The sequence below is a fragment of the Lethenteron reissneri genome, unplaced genomic scaffold, assembly GCF_015708825.2.
Source record: "Lethenteron reissneri isolate LAM-NWPU_2019-01 unplaced genomic scaffold, ASM1570882v1 scaffold_74, whole genome shotgun sequence".
NCBI lineage: Eukaryota > Metazoa > Chordata > Hyperoartia > Petromyzontiformes > Petromyzontidae > Lethenteron > Lethenteron reissneri.
The window spans coordinates 50,506-73,320 of record NW_026892263.1 but is presented as its reverse complement, the minus strand read 5'-3'; the positions used below and the strand labels follow the sequence as shown (position 1 = coordinate 73,320).

The 22,815-nt window shown below is 45.6% G+C and overlaps 2 protein-coding genes across 2 annotated transcripts in view; both read right to left on the bottom strand.

The window, feature by feature from the left end:
- Positions 1-2,396, bottom strand: part of LOC133340097 (S phase cyclin A-associated protein in the endoplasmic reticulum-like) — a 45,941-nt gene extending 43,545 nt beyond the window's left edge. Inside the window, exons 1-3 of the mRNA XM_061548160.1 lie at positions 2,315-2,396; positions 1,547-1,641; positions 16-363 (exon numbers count right to left, since the gene is read on the bottom strand). Of these exons, the coding sequence (XP_061404144.1) occupies positions 16-363; positions 1,547-1,641; positions 2,315-2,360 (489 nt within the window). The 5' untranslated portion in view covers positions 2,361-2,396. The remainder of the gene's footprint in view (positions 1-15; positions 364-1,546; positions 1,642-2,314) is intronic.
- Positions 1-17,800, bottom strand: part of LOC133340093 (uncharacterized) — a 149,640-nt gene extending 131,840 nt beyond the window's left edge. Inside the window, exon 1 of the mRNA XM_061548159.1 lies at positions 17,654-17,800. The gene's annotated coding sequence lies outside the window, so the exon portion shown is untranslated. The remainder of the gene's footprint in view (positions 1-17,653) is intronic.
- Positions 17,801-22,815: the final 5,015 nt, after the last annotated feature.

Genomic DNA, 22,815 nt, shown 5'->3' with positions numbered 1-22,815 from the left:
GTTGCCGGCGGTAGCGGTGGTGGTGATGGTTGCAATGCTGGCAAGGCGCTGCTCCTGCTCAAGGCGCTTCTCCTCCTCGACGCGTTTCACGTTGGCGAGACACTTCTCCTCCTCCTCCAGATTCTTCTCCTCAGGACACATCATCTCGAGATGATGCTTCTCATCAATGAAGTACTTCACTTGAATGAGGCGCTTCTTGAGGAGATAGTCTCGGAAGTACTTCTCATCTGTGCGGCACTTCGCCCTGGCAATGCGCTGCACCTCAAAGAGGCGCTCCTCTTCCATGGTGCATCTTTCTTTGCTAAGGTTCTTTTCCTGGAGATGCTTCATCCCGCTGACGTCCTTCAACTCCCCAATTATCCTCTGATCAAGCAAAGATAAGCAAAAGAACATTCAGACATGCACATGCAAGAAAACATTCATACCCACAGGCACGCAAACGTGGACGTGCACATAAACCCAAACAAAAAAACATACTCACACATGTATGTACAGATGCAGCCATCCACATTCAGTCATTCAAACTTGCTTAGTACACACTTGAATATACACTATCACCTGCTGTTAACACAATGCCTTATCCATCAATACTTGTATCACATTGTACGTGTAGTACTAACCCCTAAATATCCCAACTCCTATAGAATGAAAATACATGTCACATCCTCATATATCCCCATAAACCCCATGCATGCACTCAAGACTTTGCTCGATTGTGGCGGTTTCATAGCAATTGTTGGCAATAATCATCACTGGCAATAGTTTTCACAGAATGTCCCATTATAAATATCTGGAAGCCCAAACTCTGGACAAACTTCACTGCAGCGCCCATAGTTTGGAACTGGAATGGTAACTTCCAATCAAATCACAGACATAATTAATGTGACTGCCTGATATCATTCTGTCTTCATTGGTAATAAATGGCCACTTCAAGTGCCTGCATGAGCGGGACGGTGAAGAGATGCGGTGATGGTGTCGGGACATGGTGTTGCGATATGGAGAGGAGAAGTAGTGGAATGTTCTAGAGAGATGGTGTATTGTGATGGTATAGAGGCATGATGAGGCTCTAATATGGTGTATTGAATTGGTGGTCGTGTAGTGTGATGAGAAGGTGATGGGGAGAGTTGGTGTCGTGATATTTTGGTGTGCTGGTGAGGTGACATGGTGTGCTCGTTGTCGAGAGAATGTCGTGTGTTTTAACCCCACAGACCCCATACACATCGTGCTCTCTTTTAGCCCCGCCCCCCCTCCCAATACGTTCCATTCATTGGCTACCACATTCTGATAAGCTCCTCCCCCCTCCTCCCTCCTTAACTTGTATTTAAGAACTTGCATCTTGGAATCCCTGCCTCACTTGATACAGCAAATTCAGCTGTGACGGTCCCACCTGGGACGGAGACTTGTGTTGCCTCCGAAACGTCGTGATTTTTATTATTTTATTTTTATTAATTTTTATTTCATTTTATACCTACGTGACTTTACCGAAATAACTAAGAGTATGAATCCTTGCAGTCACGAAAGCTTCAAATCTAGAACCCATACACACCTTTGGGGAGCGATTCTTGTAACTTTGGCCTGGGAAAGGGTCCACCTTATCCATAACGTCCCCCCACGTGGTCGACTGGCACGCCGACTCCCGGGCTATGAAGAACAGAAAATGCATTCAAAGTACGAGTTATTAATTAGAGAACGAAGGACATGGAGTCTCACAGAACTAATTTTGAGATCCCAGTAATTACCGCTTACCACACAACAGGACCTGCTATTGAAAAATAGTCATCACATGGCAGTAAAACTTTACAAGTCATGTTTTTGTCGGCAATCTCAATTTTGGAGCTTTCGTGACTGGAGGAATTATTCTTTGGTTCTTTAGGTTAAGTCACGTATAAAGATAAAATAATAAATTAAATAATAGCATACTACGACGTTTCGATTGCAACACAAGCAATCATCATCAGGTATAAAATAAATAGCAACAAAAATCTAACCAGAAAACTATAGACAGACACACAAGCAGACAGACATCACAAAGACACGCAGAGAGAGAACACGTATTGGCAGAAAGAGAGAGGTCGTCTCTGTGACGAGGCCTTAAATATACAGAGGGGGCGGGGGCGGAGAGATCGTAAATTACATAAGCTTGAGACCCCAGTTTGAACAAAGATGGCAACAACTCAAATATAAACCCATCCTCTTTGCCACACTCGATCATTACGTCTTCCCATTACCACCAAGCCATGTCTACGAAAAGTAATTCATCAAGGAGTCTCCTCCTCCGCATATAATCCATGTGATGCAGGTATCTGGGACTTACCCTCATATTCATCCAAGATCTCAGCCCACGTGATTTGTCTGTCCATGTTGTTGGGAACGAGTAGATTTTGTTTGAAGTTGGATGGCCTGGGGAGGTTGGAACAACGCTCAGATTTAGCAAACTTTTGAATCACTCATCCTCCTAATTAATACATATTTGACCACTCATTGTATCAATCCAATCACTATCGTGACTATACTCTTAGGTTTTTTTCGGTAAAGTCACGTAGGTAAAAATAGATAAATAATAAAAATAATTAATGATAAAAATATAAATAATAATAGAAATAAAATAATATATCACGACGTTTCGGAGGCAACACAAGCTTCCTTCATCAGGTGTAAAAAGGCACAGCAAAATAACTGTAGTTAGGTGTAAAAAGGCAAAATAACTACAGTTATGTTACAGTTATTCTACAGTTATTTTGCTGTGCCTTTTTACACCTGATGAAGGAAGCTTGTGTTGCCTCCGAAACGTCGTGAGTTATTCTTTTTTATTCATATTATTATAAATATTGTAAAAGCTAATTTTTTTTTCCCTACGTGACTTTACCGAAAAAAAACCTAAGAGTATGAATCCTTGCAGTCACGAAAGCTTCAAAACTAAAACACTATCGTGACTTTTGTTGTTGCTGCTAATCCTACATAATGCAATGGCATAATATGACTTTGAGACCCCCCCCCCCCCACCTCCTACGCATTTCACAAGTAGTGACTAATCCCATATATACATTTTCCATAAATATGCTAAATTCATCTGTTGATATGCAAATACCTTTGTCAAGGCGCCCTTCCCACTCTAACCCAGCTTAAATATACGCTGCCAAGCTTGGTGGTGTTCATTCAGACGCTGTCTTTTCGACAGCCCTATTCTTCACCTGAGGACGGCTGCTTGCGTTGTGGCCGAAACGTCGTGAGCATTGTATTTTATTATGTTTTATTTTTATCATTTTATTATTTTCTTTCTACGTGACTTTACCGATAGAATCAAGAAGACTATCGTGACTGTTGCTTTAAAAGCCCACTCACTCGCTTGTTTTCCCACTCATGTGTGCGCCCGATCACTCACTCATCCACCCACACGAACATGTTTATTCCAACTGCCTATTCCATTAAACATAATCACCAGACTTAACAATGATATTTCACCTCTAATCCCGACATGCATGTTCATGTACAGCCCATTTGTATTAATCGACTGCTTGATAGAGGACCCATATGCCTTGTGGGTCATTAGGGTCATATGACCATACTTTAATTATTTGTTATAATACGAGCATGACGTCGTAGGTCACTTGATGTCAGAGGTACCACCCATGTGGCTGTGACATCACAGATTGGAGGCAACTATGGCAGTGGCTAGGGTCTGAACTTAAAGGCAGACTCCTCCTCATATGTTGAATAACATTCAATACATGTAATGTAGGGCACAATTGTACCAGCAATCAGAACACAATAATTGTATACATGTTATTAATATTCTATGAGATTTAAACGGATTAGTTAAGCTTGTTTTAAATGCTGACTCGCTTGGGGTCTAAACAACGACAGTAACAGCAACATTTCAGAGAATGCCAAGTATCCTATCTAACAGTTCTAATTAGAATTTTTAATTAAAGCTTTCGTGACTGCAGGGATTCATATTCTTGGTTCTTTCAGTGAAGTCACATAGAAGGGAAACAATAAAATAATAAAAATATAAAACAATAAAATTATCACGACGTTTCGACTGCAACACAAGCAATCGTCATCAGGTGTGAAATCCACAGCAAGAAAATTTGAAAAAAGTGGCGTTTTTTTCTAATTTGATTGCTGAAAATTGAATTATGAACATATAAAAGTAATGAAGCTTTAGTTTGTGGTCGAAATGTAAAATCAACAGGGTCGCTCACCTCGTTGAGGATTCGCTCTCAAAAGGCTTCTTCTGCTGCTCCCTCGTGTGCATTCCTCTCGACTGTGGGTGGAGGCGTGGCTGTGACGTAACAGAGGTGACGTCACTAGGGCGAGGCTCCGCCCCCCACGATCCCGGCTGGCGCATCACGTGGTGCAGTGCTGGTTGTGCGCGGGACCGGAAACAGCAGGGCTTGGGTTCGACTTCAGACTCCGTGGTCTACACAGCGAGGGTGAGTGAATGGGTGAGTGGGTGAGAGATTGAGTGAGTGGGTGAGAGGGTGGGTGAGTGAGTGAATGGGTGAGTGGGTGAGAGATTAGGTGAGTGGGTGAGAGATTAGGTGAGTGGGTGAGAGATTGAGTGAGTGGGTGCGTGGGTGGGTGAGAGATTGAGTGAATGGGTGAGTGGGTGGGTGAGTGGTGAGTGAGTGAGTGGGTGAGTGAGTGGGTGGGTGGGTGAGTGGGTGAGTGAATGGGTGAGTGGGTGAGAGATTGAGTGAGTGGGTGGGTGAGTGAATGGGTGAGTGGGTGAGTGAATGGGTGAGTGGGTGAGTGAGTGGGTGAGTGAATGGGTGAGTGAATGGGTGAGTGGGTGAGTGAGTGGGTGAGTGAATGGGTGAGTGGGTGAGTGAATGGGTGAGTGGGTGGGTGAGTGAATGGGTGAGTGGGTGAGTGAATGGGTGAGTGGGTGAGTGAGTGGGTGAGTGAATGGGTGAGTGGGTGAGTGAATGGGTGAGTGGGTGGGTGAGAGATTGAGTGTGTGGGTGAGAGATTGAGTGAGTGATTAGGTGAGAGAATGAGTGAGTGGGTGGGTGAGTGGGTGAGAGATTGAGTGAGTGGGTGAGTGGGTGAGTGAGTGGGTGGGTGAGTGGGTGAGTGAATGGGTGGGTGAGTGGGTGAGTGAGTGGGTGAGTGGGTGAGAGATTAGCGAGTGGGTGAGTGGGTGAGAGATTGAGTGAGTGGGTGAGAGATTGATTGAGTGGGTGTGAGTGAATAAGTGTGTGTGAGATTGAGTGCGTTAGAGCTTGAGTGAGTGTGGCAGAGTGAGTCAGTGAGTGTGATAGAATGAGACAGTGAGTTAGTGAGAGACAGTGAGTTAGTGAGAGACAGTGAGTTAGTGAGAGACAGTGAGTTAGTGAGAGACAGTGAGTGAGTGAGAGACAGTGAGTTAGTGAGAGACAGTGAGTTAGTGAGAGTTAGTGAGAGACAGTGAGTTAGTGAGAGACAGTGACTTAGTGAGAGACAGTGACGTAGTGAGAGACAGTGAGTTAGTGATAGACATTGAGTTAGTGAGAAAGAGAGAGTGTGGCAGAGTGTGTGGCAGAGTGAGAGTGTTCAGTTCGTGTTTTGTCGAGAAAGTGTGGCGAGTGTGTGTGCGTTGTGTAGCTGTGTTTACATCGTGTACGTAGTGTTTGTAGTCTCTAATCAGTCTAAATTACGCTACAGAAATTCAACATTTGCACCCTTGCTTTGTGCTCTTTGATGTCGCCATTCCTGCGACGAGGACAGAAGGGAGGCCTGGCCGTTAGGCCTGCCATACACCTCGGCCTCAGGCTTCATATTCATTATTTTTTATGTTTGTATAATTTGAATTATGAACTTGTATTCCATTCATTAAATTGCAAGCGTATAAACACCATCTTGTTGGTTTATTTACTATTAAATTAATGGTTTTCTTAATCTATGTAGTTATGTTTAAGTGAGTGAGGTGGTAGTACTAAGTGTGAATTTGAGTTACATGTAAATTATTGTGCAATGGATTTGTCTGTGTGCACCTAGCCTGGCACGGACAATATGGACTATGTTATTATTAAGTCGTGAAAGAGATTGTTTATTTGTGTGTCTGTTATGTTTGTGTCAATTTACATATCTATATTTATAGCTGTGTTAATTTGATGGGTGGTGGTGATGGATAGGTGCGAGTTTTAACTTTAAAATGCTTGCAGATTAATAAAGATCTGCTTTGTTTTTAAAGATGACTGATCATACGTTATTGCAACCATATCCTTCCTTTAAAAAACACGGACGAGGAGACATTCACACACGAGTGTGCATGTGTTTCTACGAGTTTTAACGTTAATATACTTGCAGAACAATAAAGACCTGATATGTTAAAGATGACTGATCGTCCCTTATTGCTACAATGTTCATAGCGAACACGTGTGGAGGCGAGTTTCAGGTGAAGCATCTCCATCACACAAGTTTACCCTTACCTGGCAGCATCGTGGCAGTCCGCTGGTCACACTCACTACGTCACACTCACGAGCTGTAGGGGCGGGGCTCTGTCTGCTCAGTGGCGCTGTTTTCATTCATTTAGCACCACGAGCGGGGAGTCGCATCCCTGTAGTTCCCTGTTGTGGTGCCGCATTCATTACCACGTTGCCCTCAATTCTTTGTACGACACAAAATTATAACAATACACGAGTATACACTCCCATGTACACACACCCACACACGAGTGGGCATGCGCAGTGGTGTAGATACATACACAAATGTGCATTCACACCGCTTTGTACATACACACACGATGCCCTGAATTACGTTATACTTTTGAAAAAAAACGCATTCAATTCTAATTCCTTCTGTTTCCACCCCAAAAGCTTGGAATTATTAATACTATTTTAAATAGTGGCCACATGTTTAATGAGTGTAGTGAAGACATTAGTTTAGTTTATTTAATTCCATTTGTTTGCATTTGCTACGGCACACTGGTTGAGATTATTCTTCCCATTTATGAAATCTCTCTAGAATCATTTACATTTGCTTCATACACTTCCTTGCATTCAATTGTTATTCTCGCATGTAACGCTCCTCATATCTAACAAACCTAATCTCATGTGGCCATTGTGCTTAAGCCGAAGTAGGATTTTGCACATTTCCAATGGCCTGTAAACTGGGATCAAGTTATCGGCCTTACCTGTGAAATACAGTATAATATATTGTTGATCGAGATATACTTATACTAAGAGGTGCATGTTTCATATCGTGTTGATGTGGTTTTATGAATATGTTTAAGGACCTTTGTTGATCTGGGTGAGTCTAGACAACGAAGGTGAATTGTTATATTTGATCAAAAAAATTGTTACAATTGCGGTGGATGGTATCGTTTGTAAGCGTTGTTTATTATATTGTAACGCAGCCATGATCGCATTTCAGTCTATAGCAGAAAGTCTCGTGTGTATTTAGACCTTTGTGTATTACAGTGCTGTGTGTACGAATGTGTTGACACATTTTCCACGTGTTTTCACGGTAAGTGCATTGAATGTGGAGGGGTAACCAGCCCCTCGCAACAGTCGGAGACCTCGAGGGCCGCTGGGATTGCTATGAGCATTCCCTCTGGGACATTGCTCACAGTTACCACAGCTTTACCGTCCGCCGATGCGGTAGGGGGTTGTTTTTACAGAACTTTACTCGTGGCAGGGGAATGCCAAACAACAGGGAGAGTGGCTCTTCTGAACAAAATAATGAAGGGGCATGGGACTGTGGCGGTGAGCTGTGGGAAGCTGTATGCCCCAGGCGAGGAGTGGTGGTTGCTCATGCCTACCCCGAAGGTGAACATCATTGCAGGGATGCAGGCAAGACCGATTAGTCATATACCTTTCATAATATCCCGTAATAGAATCACACTGTGCTCGAATTAATGCATTGTGTATGTATATATATGCGAACTGCGGGCTGCGGGATTTGAATGGCACAATAAATATAAAATAAATATGCTCAACAAGTTTTGATTAGGATTGTGCGGTTAATTGTTAATAAATACTGTAAATAGCTATTCCAATCCATTGAAATTGCACATTCAGCAAATTACAATGCGGCCACAATGCGATCCTAATAATTATAGTGCAATTCTAATCCCGCACCCCCAGTACGCATATCCGTCCCTAGGTCCGCAAATATATATATATATATACATATGCATACATCCGAGTATAGTGGGATTATAATGTAGGAGGTCAGAGAAGGAATCTAACTCGACTTATATGCATCTTCGGTGGATGCATGAGCAACCACCACTCCTCGCCTCCCGTTGATTGGGAGGTGTGCCCACGGTAGCCTGGGGCTTAGCGCTTTCCACACCTTACGCCACGCTCCCACGCCCCCTTGATTCGTTTTTTTTTTCTCAGAAGAAGAGCCCCCTGTTGTTTGGCATTCCCCATCCACGAGTAAAGTTCCGTGAAAAGAATCCGCTACCTCATCGGCGGTGACGGACGGTAACGCTGCGGTGGATGTGAGCAATGTCCTGGAGGGAAGTCTCGTAGCCACCACAGCGGCCCACGAGACCTCTGAAAGTGAAATAATTTTCCTAGTTCCTTAACTGTTTGAAAAACGAATTAATAAAGATTTTTACGCGAGTTTTAACGTTAATATTGTTGCAGATCAATGAAGACCTGATTTGTTTTTAAAGATGACTGATCGTACATTATTGCTACCATTTCCTTCCTTGAAAAAACACGGACAAGTAGACATGCGCGCACTAATGTGCATCCAAACACGACTGTATATATACAGCGGTGTGCATTCACACACGAGTGTGCATATACAGCGGTGTACATACATACAGACATACAACGCAGTGTACATACACAGCAGTGTACATACACAAGGATTGCGTTCCACTGCGAAAACGCACGATTGTACCTGCAAACATTTACACACACATACGTATACGGTTCTTTTTTCCAGAAGAATAGCCACTCCATGTTTTTTTGGCATTCCCCTGCCACGAATACATTTCTGTATAAACAGCCTTCAACCTCATCGGCGTTCCGGGTCGGTAACGCTGTGAAGGATAAGAGCAATGTCCTGGAGGGACGTCTCGTAGCCACCACAGAGGCCCACAAGGTGTCTGGACGGGTGCAAGGTGCTGGTAACCCCTCCATATTCAATGCAATTACCAAAACAAAAACACGTCCAAAATATAAAACACGTGCAAAATATTTAACACATACACAAGAGTATACATACACACTGAAGACTAAATGGTGATGATTGATTTTTTTTGTGGTATGTCATGTTAAACCACGCTTACAAACTAAACCATTCAGATGATTATTCAAAGTTTATAACGGAAATTATAACATAACCTCGTTTTCTAGAAACACCCGCTTAACACGAGTGCACTTCTATGTATTTATGAAACAAAGCAAGTACAGTATAAATTTGACCTCTTAGTCCAAATCAAACTGGACATCAGTTGTATTCTTTAGACTGTATGTCGTTGTTTAATCCTCTAAACTTGCAGCAGTTTAGAGGACATAGCCGGGTGAATATTAGCAAATTCACAGGAAGCACGGACTTGGAGATGTAGATCTTTATTCAAACGGAAGCGTACAATTATGCAGTGAGATGTACATACGTATTAAGGTTTAATTACAATGGCCAGATTAGCTAAGCTGTTGCTAGATATGCAGATTGTTAATGTAAGAATTAACAATTGAATGCAAAGTCCATGATAGGCCAAGTCGAGAACAAATAATTTGGATGCTAGAGGGAAGTTATAAGATGCATAAAATCAGACTTCAAGACCATTTCGAGAGGGATTTCACTGAGGATAGACGCGCAACTCCTCGCTCTGCAGATCACCCTTCTTCCACGAGACCCAGCCTGGCGAGCACGATTGCTTGGCGACTGGTTGGCGACTTCGCTTCGGGAGAGTTCGTGGCGATCTCTTCAGACGGGTTACAGGGACATCGATACGCCGTGCATCAACAAGTGTCTTTGTTAGTGGATAAACTGTAATCGCGTGTGTAGTTCGACTTACGGGGCGTTACTGTCTCGGTTAGACGTTAGTGAGAGTTTGCTTATTGGCGATTTGAGCCAGACATCCACACAGCTTAGAGGGCGCCTTTAACTCAACAACACCCAAGACTGTTACTCTGCTCTGATGAATCAGTCACATGGAGCAGATGAACTCTCCACAGTAACACGCACACACGGACGAGAAGCCATTCAATAGCTCGATGTGTGGAAAGGCATTTGCACGGAAATCACATCTTCACTGTCACCAAAAACAGACTCGGGCGAGAATCCATTTAATTGTTCTGTGTGTGGGAAGGCATTTGCACGGGAATCACATCTTCACTATCACCAAGAAACACACTGGGGTGAGAAGCCATTCAATTGCTGTGTGTGAGAAGGAATTTTCACAGAAAGCAAATCTTAACACTCACAAGAAAACACATTCGGATGATAAGCCGTTCAATTGATCGGTGTGCAGGAAGGCATTTGTAGAGAAATAAACTCTTAACAGACACCACAAAACACACGGGCGAGAAACCATTCAATTGTTCTGTGTGGTAAGGCATTTGCACGGGAATCACATCTTCACTGTCACCAGAAAACACACACGGGTGAGAAGCCATTCAAATGCTCTCTTTGTGGGAAGGCATTTTCACTTAAATCAAATCTTCACATTCACTAGAAAACACACACGGGTGAGAAGCCATTCAAGTGCTCTCTTTGTGGGAAGGCATTTTCACAGTCGGCAACACTCAACAATCACCAAAAAACACACTCGGGTGAGAAGCCATTCAATTGCTCTGTGGGTGGGAAGGCATTTTCACTGAAACAAAATCTTCAAAGTCACCAGAAAACACACACGGGTGAAACGCCATTCAATTGCGCTGTGTGCGGGAAGGCATTTGCATGGAAATCAAATCTTCACACTCACCAGAAAACACACTTGGGTGAGAAGCAATTCAAATGCTCTACGAGGTAGAGGACAAGTTCACGGTCATCACCCCGAAACAAGCATCAGAAGATCTCCAATGATAGGGAAGTGAAATCAAAAGGTGAAATGCAAAGTGCTGCAATGAGTCCTGAAAAAAAATCACTTTTCGAACCGATGCTGGTGGATCCTGAGAGATGGCTGAATGTATTGGATGTAATGAGTCCTGACGACAATTCTTCTTTTGATCCCATGCAGTTTTGATCCTGAGAGATGGCTGGATGTAGTGGAGTGGCTGGAGAGTCAAATGTATTGAGTACTGTTGCACTGTGTATATTCGTGTATCTTAAATATTTTTCCAGTGATTTCCAGTAACCCCTGCTAGAGTGATGTTGTGAATGCTTTTTAACGTGTTCCAATGAAAGCATTCCTTTTATGTTCTAGTAATTGGATCATCGGGGCTGTTAAATGGCTGGTGCTCATGGTAGGTGGAATGTGTTGTAATTTCCTCACAGCAAATGATGTGAGCGTGCTGTCTTGTTTATTCCAGACTCCGTCACGTTAAGGTGGTGCTTCGTAGTCCTATCGGATTACTTGTTGATGTGGTGTGATGTGCAGTGGTTGTGAGGTGGTTCAATTCCTGATTTTACTCTCGTGGTTTTGTTGAGCTAAAGTTGGAAAAGACTGATCACATCTTTGCCCAATATATATTTTAAAATTCCTTCATTTTCCTCATTGTTTAATAATAACTACTGCAGATGATCGGTTTCAGGATGTATGTGGATTTCACTTTCGTTGTTCCTGTGTTTGATGGCTTTCACTTCAGGACGAATAGCTTCAATCGATAAGGACGTCAATGGGGAATGATAAATCGAGCTTTACTTGTTTGATTTTGAGAATATTTTTTAACTATTTAATTCCTGAAAGTAAAATAATTTGGCTCATTCTAGATCTGAGTTTCAGCCATATTTGTTTAAATGGGGGTCTCAAGTTTATGAAATTGATGATCTCAACATGCTTACAAAAATATGACGCGTAAAGTTTTACTGCCATGTGATGAATATTTCTCAATAGCAGGTCCTGTTGTGTGGTCAGAGGTAATTACAGGGACCTCAGAATTAGTTCTGTGAATCTTCATGTGCTTCGTTCTCTAATTCATTACTCGTCCTTTGAATGCATTTTCTGTTCTCCATAGACCGGGAGTCGTGGCGCCAGTCGACCACGTGGGGGGACATTATGGATGAAGTGGACCCTTTCCCAGGCCAAAGCTACGAGCATCGCTCCCCAAAGGTGGCTATGGGATCTTATGGGGGTCAAACACACCATATTCACTCCACACTAGCACACCATTTCACCACACCATTGCACCAAAACATCACCACACCATCTCTCCACGTCACCTTTCTCATCACACCACCACCAACTCAATAGACCATCATAGCGCCTCATAATGCGTCTATACCATCACAAGACACCATCTCTCCAGAACATTCCACAATTTCACCTCCATATCACAACACCATCTCCCGACACCATCACTCCATCTCTCCACCATCACGTGCTGCCATATCCCACTCGTGCAAGCACTTCAAGTTGCTATTTATTTAGCCAATGAAGACAGAATGATATCATGCAATCTCATGAATTCCGTCTGTGAGCTGATTGGAAGTTGCCATTCCAGTTGCCTATCGATGCTGCAGTAAAATTTGTCCAGATTATGGGCTTCCAGATCTTTACAATCGAACATTGTGGACATTTTTTTGCCCGTAATAATTGTTGCCAACAATGGCCATGAACTCGTCGCAGACTATCACAGCCTTAAGTACGTTTATGGAACTTGTGAGAATATATGATGTAACATGTATTTTTTATAACATTACGTGGTGTATATTCACGTGTTCTAGCATGTTTGCATTAGTAAATGTTCATGTTTGCATTCGTACATAGATGTGCGAGCATGCATTTTTGTTTGTGTATGTGCCCGTCCATGTTTGTGTGCCTGGGAGTATGAATTTTGTCCTGCGTGTGCATGTCTGAATGGTCCTGTGCTTTTCTTCGCGTGAACAGAGGAGCATTGGGGAGGTGAAGAACTTCAGCGGGGTGAAGCGTCTCCAGGAGAACAAGCACCTTGCGAAGGAGAAACGCACCATGGAAGAGGACCACCTCATTGAGATGAAGCGCCTTGCCAGGGTGACGCACATCCCAGAGGAGAAATGCCTTCCAGACAATCTCCTCAAGAACCACCTCATGGAAAAGCGCGTCATTGAGGAGAAGCGCTTCATGGAGGAGAAGCGCTTCATGGAGGAGAAGCGCTTCATTGAGGAGAAGCGCTTCATTGAGGAGAAGCGCTTCATTGAGAAGCGCTTCATGGAGGAGAAGCGTCTCTCCAGAGTGAAGTACCTCGCAGAAGTGAAGCATCTCCAGGAGAAGCATCTCAAGGAGAAGCGCTTTGCGGAGGAGCGCATCATGGAAGAGAAGCGCCCCATTGAGGTGAAGCGCCTCGCCAATGTGAAGCACCTCACAGAGCAGAAGTGCCTTCGAAACAAGATCCTCAATGACGTGAAATGCGTCATGGAAAAGCGCCTTCTTGAGGAAACGCGCTTCATGGAGGAAAAGCGCCTTCGTGAGGTGAAGCATCTCGAGGAGAAGCATCTGGAGGTGGAGAAGCATCTCGCCATTGTTAAGTGTGTCGATGAGGAGAAGCGCCTCAGAAGCTAAGCGGGTCAAGGAAGACAAGCTCCTCATGAAGGAGAAACGCCTCATAGAGGAGAAGCGGGTGGAGGAAGAAAAGTGCCTTATGGAGAAGTGCCTCAGAGGAGAGGCGGGTGGAGGAAGACAATCGCCTCTTTGAGGTGAAGCATCTCATAGAGCTGAAGCATCTCGAGAAGAAGAAGCATCTTGAGAGTCGGCTTTGCAAGGTGAAGCTTGTCGAGGAGAAACATCTCATGCAGAAGTGCCTCATTGAGGCGAAACTTCAGGAGAAGCACTTGATGGAGGAGAAGCATCTAGTGGAGGAGAAGCGTCTAGTGGAGCAAAAGTGCCTCATGGAGGAAAAGCGCCTAGAGGAGGAGCAGCGCCTCGCCAAGATCGAGCAACACTGGCTCCAGACCGCTATCACCAGCAGCACCACCACCACCGACACCGCCTCTGGCAACACCGCCAGCGCCACCGTCGCCGCCACCACCACCGCCGCCACTCCTGTGCAGGGCCCGATTGCTCCAAGCTTTGCAGAAGAGGGCTTCCAAGAAGAGAAAGCAAACTCTGGAGGCGCTGAGCCACGGTAAACCACTCTGCGTGTGTCCAGTGCGTGTTTATTTTAATTTATTTATTATCATGCTTGTTTACGCAGGATGAGCCTCACTAAGTCTCAATACTTTTTTTCAGAAGGGTCCTGTCAAGTTTGCTCGCAGTTGGTAACAAAGTTGCTGCTGTTTGTGATCCAAATTGAGCGATTTGCATTGTGTGGGTTCAGTTACAGGGAGAAAGCTGCAGAATCCTCCCAGAACAGGGGGCAGCACATTCCACACAGATAACGTGGCCCAACGTGGCCCAACGTGGAAATCAAACCCAGGTCCCTTCTGCTGCTGAGGCACAGGTGCTCCAGCCCTGCCGCACTCACAAAATACACAGACACTGCAAACCCCACGTGTACATTGCGCTATACTGTGGACAGATTTACTTTCAATAATTGGTTTCTGGGTGAGACCAGATAACGATGCGGCCATATTTCACCATTTAACCCTCCATCCACCGTAATAATTGCCTGTTTCCAGGCCAGCTGCCAAGTTGCCTTGTAATGCACAGAGACAGCTACCACTGGGAGGGGTGTCCAATTTCAAATGCGTTGAGATGAGAGATGCGAGATGTGAGTGGCTCATCGCGCTCAATGCACTCTGAGATGCCTTCGACGTCAAGGGAGGCGGCTCTGTCAACCTCAAATCACTGTCGGATCTTTTATCGAAATCGTGGATTGGTTGAAGCAGCCAAAGGGTCGCGCACTCATCGCTCACCACTTACAGTTCAGATCTTGCTTCCCGCCCTGGATATTACTGCCGCCGCATTAACCACAAAGATACACACCCATTTCGTCACAGTGGATGTTCAGGATATCCACCGGTCATTTTAAATGCGTAGGCCATTATGTCCAAGGGATCACTTAGAATACACATAGAAAGAAAAATGTCACTACAAATGATTCAGCTAAATTGACACAGCAAGGCCACCCACTACTGTGAAACTACAACAGTCTGTGTGAGACACAGCTGAATCAATCTCAAGGATAGCCTTGCCCCATGAGAATGACAGCGCCAATGCTAAGCACACTCACTGGCCATGTCGTTATTGCTGTTTGTATTAAGCTTGAATTAATGCGCCACGCATTACACCCACGGACCATGGGAGATGGCGATGTCTGCCGTAGCAGGAAAGTGGAACGGTGTCGTGTTTGTCTCTTCACAGATCTGAGCCAAAGCAGCCCTCCTCCTCACTCCTCCAGGCCTTTGAAGCGAAGTCAGAGGTTGTGCAGAAGGAGACGAAGGAGACGAAGGAAGAGATGAAGGAGATGGAGAATGAAGTAGAGATGGAGGAGAAATTGGAGGAAAAGAAGGCAAAGGAGGACGAGATTGTGATGGTGACAATGGAGGAGAGCACGGAGGGAGAGGATAAAGACAATACGGAGATGGAAGACAAGGTGACAACAAACGATGAACAGATGGTCGTGGTGGAGGAGATGGAGACTACGGACAAAGCGGAAACAATGGTGGTGGTGGAGGAGGAAGAGAAGAGGGTAGAGGAGATGGTGGTGCAAGAGGGTGAGGAGGAGATGAAGGAGGAAGAGATGGTGCGAGTGTAAGAAGAGAAGATGGAGAAGACAGAGGTGGCACAGGAAGAGGAGAAGGAGGTAGAGGAGAAGATGGCGGTGGAGGATGAAGAAGAGGGGATGGAGGAGGATGAGACAGGAGAAGATGGAGGAGGTGCAGGTGGAGATGCACGAAAAGAAGAGGAAGCGAGGGGGCCTCGCTCGCATGGCGAGAGCGTTCACCTCACTCCTCCGCCACATGCTACTTTGTGGAGGCAGGTACACCGCCCAGTAGAGGTGGTGGTCGTGGATCGGTGCCAACCGTGACCGCTATCACCACACGACCCACGGTGCCACTGGGACCACAGCTGGGGAATGAAACGGAGCAGCAGATGCCAGCACTGCAGCGGAGAATGACTGCTGCCAGGAGACCTCACATCACACACACACATGGGGCTATTCCATTAGCATAGCCAGCCCCACACTGGGCCCCTTCCATGCTGGTTTTCATCCAGGTGCTCCTCATGCCATGGTTTCCAGGACATGTAAGGGGCAGCTGACCCAGAATGAGACTGCTGGAGGGGTCTGGTGCAGACAATGAACAACACCTGCACGTGCTAAGTCTTAAGGCCACCCGGTTAAGAATTAGGATCAATATTTTTGTTGTTGTTGTTACTATAAACTTTGTGAAATTGAACTCATGAGGACACAACGTAACGTTGCATTGCTTGCGAGTGCTGCCTGGGTTGGTTTAATGTGCCTTGGCTCGTGTGTGCGGTGTCCCGGCTGTGTGTGCGGTGTCCCGGCTGTGTGTGCGGCGGGACGAGGACAAATAGATAAAAAGAAACGTTTTGGGAAATGGTTCTTCTTCAGAGCACATATTCAGGTGATTCGCCTTCTTCACGACAAATCAACCCCTAATCTGCCCCACTGATCCACTGCTCCAATGCCCCACTGCTCCTTTGCTCCACTGCCTCATTGCTCCATTGCTCCTCTGCTCTATTGCCCCACGTCTCCACTGCGCTCTGCTCCACTGTCAATCTGCTCCACTATTAGTTTCAGTGTGCCATTCTCGAGCACAAGCCTTGCATCATCACCACCCATCAACATTGCCAGCCATCCAACACAACCACACACTCACCATAATACTCGCACACCCACACACTCACCATGATACACACCCCTACCAACCTACTCTCACACACGTCATGAAAGTCACACACGCACCATTACTCACACAAAAACCTACAAACTCACAACGACAACAGCCGTAATTTGCAACTACATGATGGTGATATCACAACAACCCAGGTGCCATGGGTTGACTGCTGTGCCAGGCTAGGTGCAGGAGGAGGTCACGGGATAGAGTCAGGTGTCATGGGTTGACTGCTGTGCCAGGCTAGGTGCAGGAGGAGATCATGGGACAGATACTGATGCTATGGGTTGACTGCTGTGCGACAATCCCACTTGGGCGACAGCCAAGGCCAAAGGTCGGAGTGCAGCCAGTAAACTCCTGAACCTGCACCACCTAGAGAGAAGGGGACATGGAGACATGGGGAGAGAGAGGATGGAGACACGGGGAGAAAGAGGAGGGAGACACGGGGAGAGAGAGGAGGGAGACACGGGGAGAGAGAGGAGGGAGACACGGGGAGAGAGAGGAGGGAGACACGGGGAGAGAGAGGAGGGAGACACGGGGATAGAGAGGAGTGAGACACGGGGAGAGTGAGGAGTGAGACACGGGGAGAGAGAGGAGTGAGACACGGGGAGAGGAGAGAGCCACGGGGAGATAGAGGAGGGAGACACGGGGAAAGATAGGAGTGAGACACGGGAGAGAGAGAGGAGGGAGACACGGGGAGAGAGAGGAGGGAGACACGGGGAGAGAGAGGAGGGAGACAAAGGAGGCACCTGTGGGCCAGGTGCCTCCTTTGTCTCCCCCCCACCACCGCCACTGCTGATGTGTCCACACCGAGCTTGGTTCTCACCTTCTTCTGGCTGAGTCGACGTAGAGGAGGCCCAGCCAGCGAGCCGCCACGAGCCACCGACGGTGGCCGTGAGCGGGAATCCAAATCAGCCTCTCGCCACCCACAATGCACAGCGCCGCCTCCACTCGCCCCGGCCTCAACGGAAGTAGCAGCTGGGGGGGGTGAGGGGGGTGAGGGAGGACATGGGGGGTGGCGCAGGGGGAGTTATGGGGTTGAGGGGTTATTCATAATAAAGGTTTATTTGGGTTAGTCTCCAACACACCGATGTGCTAAAGTAGAAACTAATTGGCACTCTTTATTCACGTGACAAACTTTATTAATTGGCTGTATCGGGTGGTGACGGGTTTTAAGACACATTTATATTTACACGATCTTACCGCAAAAAAAAACCTTTATAATGGGATTGGAGAAAGTTAGGGGTTCAAAGGGTTAGGGGGTTGGATTTAGAGGCATAGGGGTTTAGTGGGTGAGGGGTTTAGAGGGTGAGGGGTTTAAGGGGATTAAAAAGGTGAGGGTGTTAAGGGTGAAGGGGATTAGAGGGTTATAGTTTTCGGAGTACAGGGCTTTTGAGGGTTAGGGGTATAAAGCCTTATGTGTTTATAGGGTTAGGGTTTTAGGAATCTATGGGTCTGTGATTAACACAGAACCCTATGGGAGACCCAATGATTAACACTGAAACCTATGGGAGACCCAGTGATTAACACTGAACTCTATTGGAGCCCCAGTGAGTAACACTCAACCCTATGGGAGCCCCAGTGATTAACAACGAAATCACGACGTTTCGGAGGCAACACAAGCTTCCGTCTTCAGGTGGCACCGTCACAGCAAAATTACTGCTGTGACGGTGCCACCTGAAGACGGAAGCTTGTGTTGCCTCCGAAACGTCGTGATTTAATTTATTTTTATTTTATTTTGTAACCTACGTGACTTTACCGAAAAAACTAAAGAGTATGGACCCTTGCAGTCACGAAAACTTCAAATCTAGAATTAACAACGAACCCTAAGGGAGCCCCAGTAATTAACACTGAACCCTATGGGAGCCCCAGTGATTAACACAGAACTCTATGGGAGACCCAATGATTAACACTGAAACCTATGGGAGACCCAGTGATTAACACTGAACTCTATTGGAGCCCCAGTGAGTAACACTCAACCCTATGGGAGCCCCAGTGATTAACAACGAAATCACGACGTTTCGGAGGCAACACAAGCTTCCGTCTTCAGGTGGCACCGTCACAGCAAAATTACTGCTGTGACGGTGCCACCTGAAGACGGAAGCTTGTGTTGCCTCCGAAACGTCGTGATTTAATTTATTTTTATTTTATTTTGTAACCTACGTGACTTTACCGAAAAAACTAAAGAGTATGGACCCTTGCAGTCACGAAAACTTCAAATCTAGAATTAACAACGAACCCTAAGGGAGCCCCAGTAATTAACACTGAACCCTATGGGAGCCCCAGTGATTAACACAGAACTCTATGGGAGACCCAGTGTTTAACACTGAACCCTATGGGAGACCCAGTGATTAACACAGAACTCTATGGGAGCCCCAGTGATTAACACTGAACTGTTGTATCCTAACCCTTCTTCCATAATTGAGATTAATAATATTTGATGATTTTTATATATTATCTTTTTACTTGTTTTTTTTAATGAGTGAAACACACCAAAGCGCACCAAACTGCAAAACACCAGGTGTTGTTAAGTAATGAACGAGAGGAGGGCTAGGATGACAGAATTGCAACCTTGCTTCAAGGCAAAGGCAGTGAAAGGAAGCAGAGGCGCCTTTGTCTAAGTCATAACCACAGAAAGCCAGGAATCATCACTGATTGTGTGTTAGGGATTCCGAGCTAATTAGAACACGTGCACACAGAAAGGGAGGTAGAAGCACGCCTTGTTCTCCTGCAGCTGAGGAATCAAAGATAAACCCAAAAAGGCCTTGGACCTGAAATTAAGAATAACATTCCCAGAGCAGAAGGTTGGAGGGCCACAGGGAGCTGATTTAAAAGAGTGTTGTATATCTCTCAAGGCGGGCAAGACCCAGCTGAATAACAAGCCTGCGGGGGTCACCAGAAGTTCGCATTCGCCTAGTTAAGACAAAAAGCTCAATTATTCTGTATTGCTATTAAAGTAACGTTAAAGTCGGAATTTAACAACAGGGTAGGCTAAAGTTATTGATATTCACACCCACTCCAATTAAACCAGGCCACAAGTTACGCCTACTGAACCATCACCATCATTAAGTCAAATGAAATGTTATTTCCATACTTTAATACTTTCTATGCAACTCGACCCGAAGCATATGACAATCAGAACCTTCCTAAGTCAAAATTGAATCGCACCCAGACAGGAGCGAATATATCATATATAAGGTTGAAGAGGGAAGGAAATTAAGAGCACGGCGGCAGACAAAAACCAGAACTGACTCCAAGGCTCAACCGCCCTCACCTCAGGAGTGACGGAAATTAATGAGGCCTTGAACAACGGCCAGCTGGACGGCAACAACAACGGCGAGCAGAGATAGGGTGGGGCAAAGACTGCGGAGCTATGAAATGCAACTTCGTGTCAGTAAAGCTCTGACAAACAAGTTAAGTAAAAGACATCACAATACATAATATCTACATAACATCAATGTTAACGCTATTCACCGTAAACTAAAGTAAAACTTATGAAAAGCCAGGATAACGGGATGAATCACCACCAGGTCGAATATAATACATAATTAAAAAAAAACGATGTTAAACCCAGGGTCGGAGAGGAAGGGAGATCCCGGCCGTCTTTGTATCCCCGCAGCGCGGGATAGGAGTGTGTATACGCTCGGGGAAACACCTCCACTTGAGTCAAGCACCACGATGGGAAACGACAGACCTTAGGTTACATACAGAATCATAACTGTGAAATAGTAAGGGACAAATGTTAACTTAAAACTTTTAACCATTTCTTTGTGCGCCGGGTCGGAGAGAGCATTGCCCCTCCCTCCAGGTGGTGCGAACAAAGACGCCTATGAGACATTTGTAACGTCTGTGTTTTGGGTTCATGAAGAAGGCCAGACAGAGAGACGACCTCGAGGCAATTTGTAACATCTGATTGTTTGCTCGTGGGTTCATGGAGGGAGTGGGACAACGGAATACCGTGAGTAATGCACACAAGGACATACGGACGTACGGACACACACATGGACACACCTGCCTACGGACAGATCCTGACACAGCAAAAATCGGAAAGAAGCCCCGCCTTGTGGGCGGGATCCAGGGGGATTTTTCGGCATAAAGTAAAGGATCCTGAGCATTGGAAATCAGTGCGACGGGAGGGTCGACTCAGGAACGAGTGCGACCAGAGTGGGTCCACTCAGGAGTGCGACCAGCGGGTCCACTCAGGAGTGCGACCAGAGGGTCGACTCAGGAGCGAGGGCGACCAGCGGGTCGACCCAGGAGCGAGCTCGACCGGGAGGGTCGACTCAGGAGCGAGCTGCGACCAGCGGGTCGGCTCGACTCATCTTCAGCTCGTCAACCTCTGCCGAATCGGGGGTCTCTGCTGCCACCGGAGTGGTGAGCATCGCGGTTCGGCGACAACCCAGAGCTGCACGCTACGAGCGAGTTGTGGGCGCCACCTACTGACCGGGTTCCGAACTGCGACAGCGTATCAACAGCCATCCGAACCAGTTCGCCACGGTGACAGGGGATCGACTGATACGTATGACGCGCACCGCCCCCTCACCACACGACCACCAGGCGTCTGTTTGACCTAAAGAATCGACTCCGAACACTGACTATTCAAGACAACTCTTACCACTCAAAAACACTCGAACCCATAAGCCATCCGTGGCTGGAAAGCATCACAACGAGACCGAGTGATGGCCCTCCGTCGTTTATAAGAGTATTCTTAATTTTTATCTTTAATATTTAGTGGGCTGTACTCTTAATCGCATAAATTCCCAACAGATCCATCAATACGAACTGATTCTTGGCACCTCCTTCCGCCGAGCCACGCTCACGTGGGGAGTGGTGGCCCACCGGATCCTTATCAGGTGATCTGGTCCCCAATTAGTAAACTTGGTATAAGATAACGAGCTTCGGAAAAGGAGCACCGTCGCAGGCCCTTACTCCGAGCCGTTCTGTTGTCAGATAACCTGCCGATGTATCTGTTGAGATTGGTGCCTTTAAGAATAATAACTGTTTTTGATTGTGTTTTTTTTATCGCCGTATAATCTTTCAAGTATCTTTCAGTCATAATCGCCGCACGTACTCGCATCCTCTACAGAATATTCAACTGTCCCGTGACCCAAGGTGTTAACAACGTGATAAGGGTTGCGTATGGTCAATAAGGAGTGTGGTACTGCGTGAACAATATTGAGTATAATCATTCATTAGCGTTAAGGTTTTCTTAGCATAGTATTTGCATATTTCAACGACTCTCTCTCTCACTAACAACCATCGCGTTATGAACAATATTGAGTATAATCATTCATTAACATTAAGGTTTTCTTAGCATAGTATTTGCATATTTCAACGACTCTCTCTCTCACTAACAACCATCGCGTTATGAACAATATTGAGTATAATCATTCATTAACATTAAGGTTTTCTTAGCATAGTATTTGCGTGTTTTAACGACTCTCTCTCACTAACAACCATCGCGTTATGCGGGATCCATGTGCAGTTGTCAAAGTGAAATCAGACAATCGTTGATGATACTGTATTGATGCCGTGTTGACGTTCCGGGATTGAGAGTTCGCATATTATATCATAGTTAAGGTTGAATTAGTAATAAATTGATTAATACAGAAGTGGTTGTGTGATTCTTTCCTGAAATCTATGCATAAGATCTGCTTCTGCGTTGAGATTTGAACTTGGTGACCTTAATAAACACACTAATACATACTCAGTAAATGTTAAAGCGATAACGGGGTGAACCGGGGACCTAAAAATATAACCACGAATAAAAACTCTGGGAATGTTAAAGCGAGAATGAGACGAACCTAGACAACGATGCCGAGTTAATCTAAGTTAATCTTGCATACTTACACCACACCTGCATAACTGCATACGATTAATTGCCTTATTCCGATCGATAACCCACCCTCGTCACCAAGGCGGGGTCTGGTTATCATAACGACTTGTATTATCATAATTACACCCACTCGCATAATTAATCCGATTACC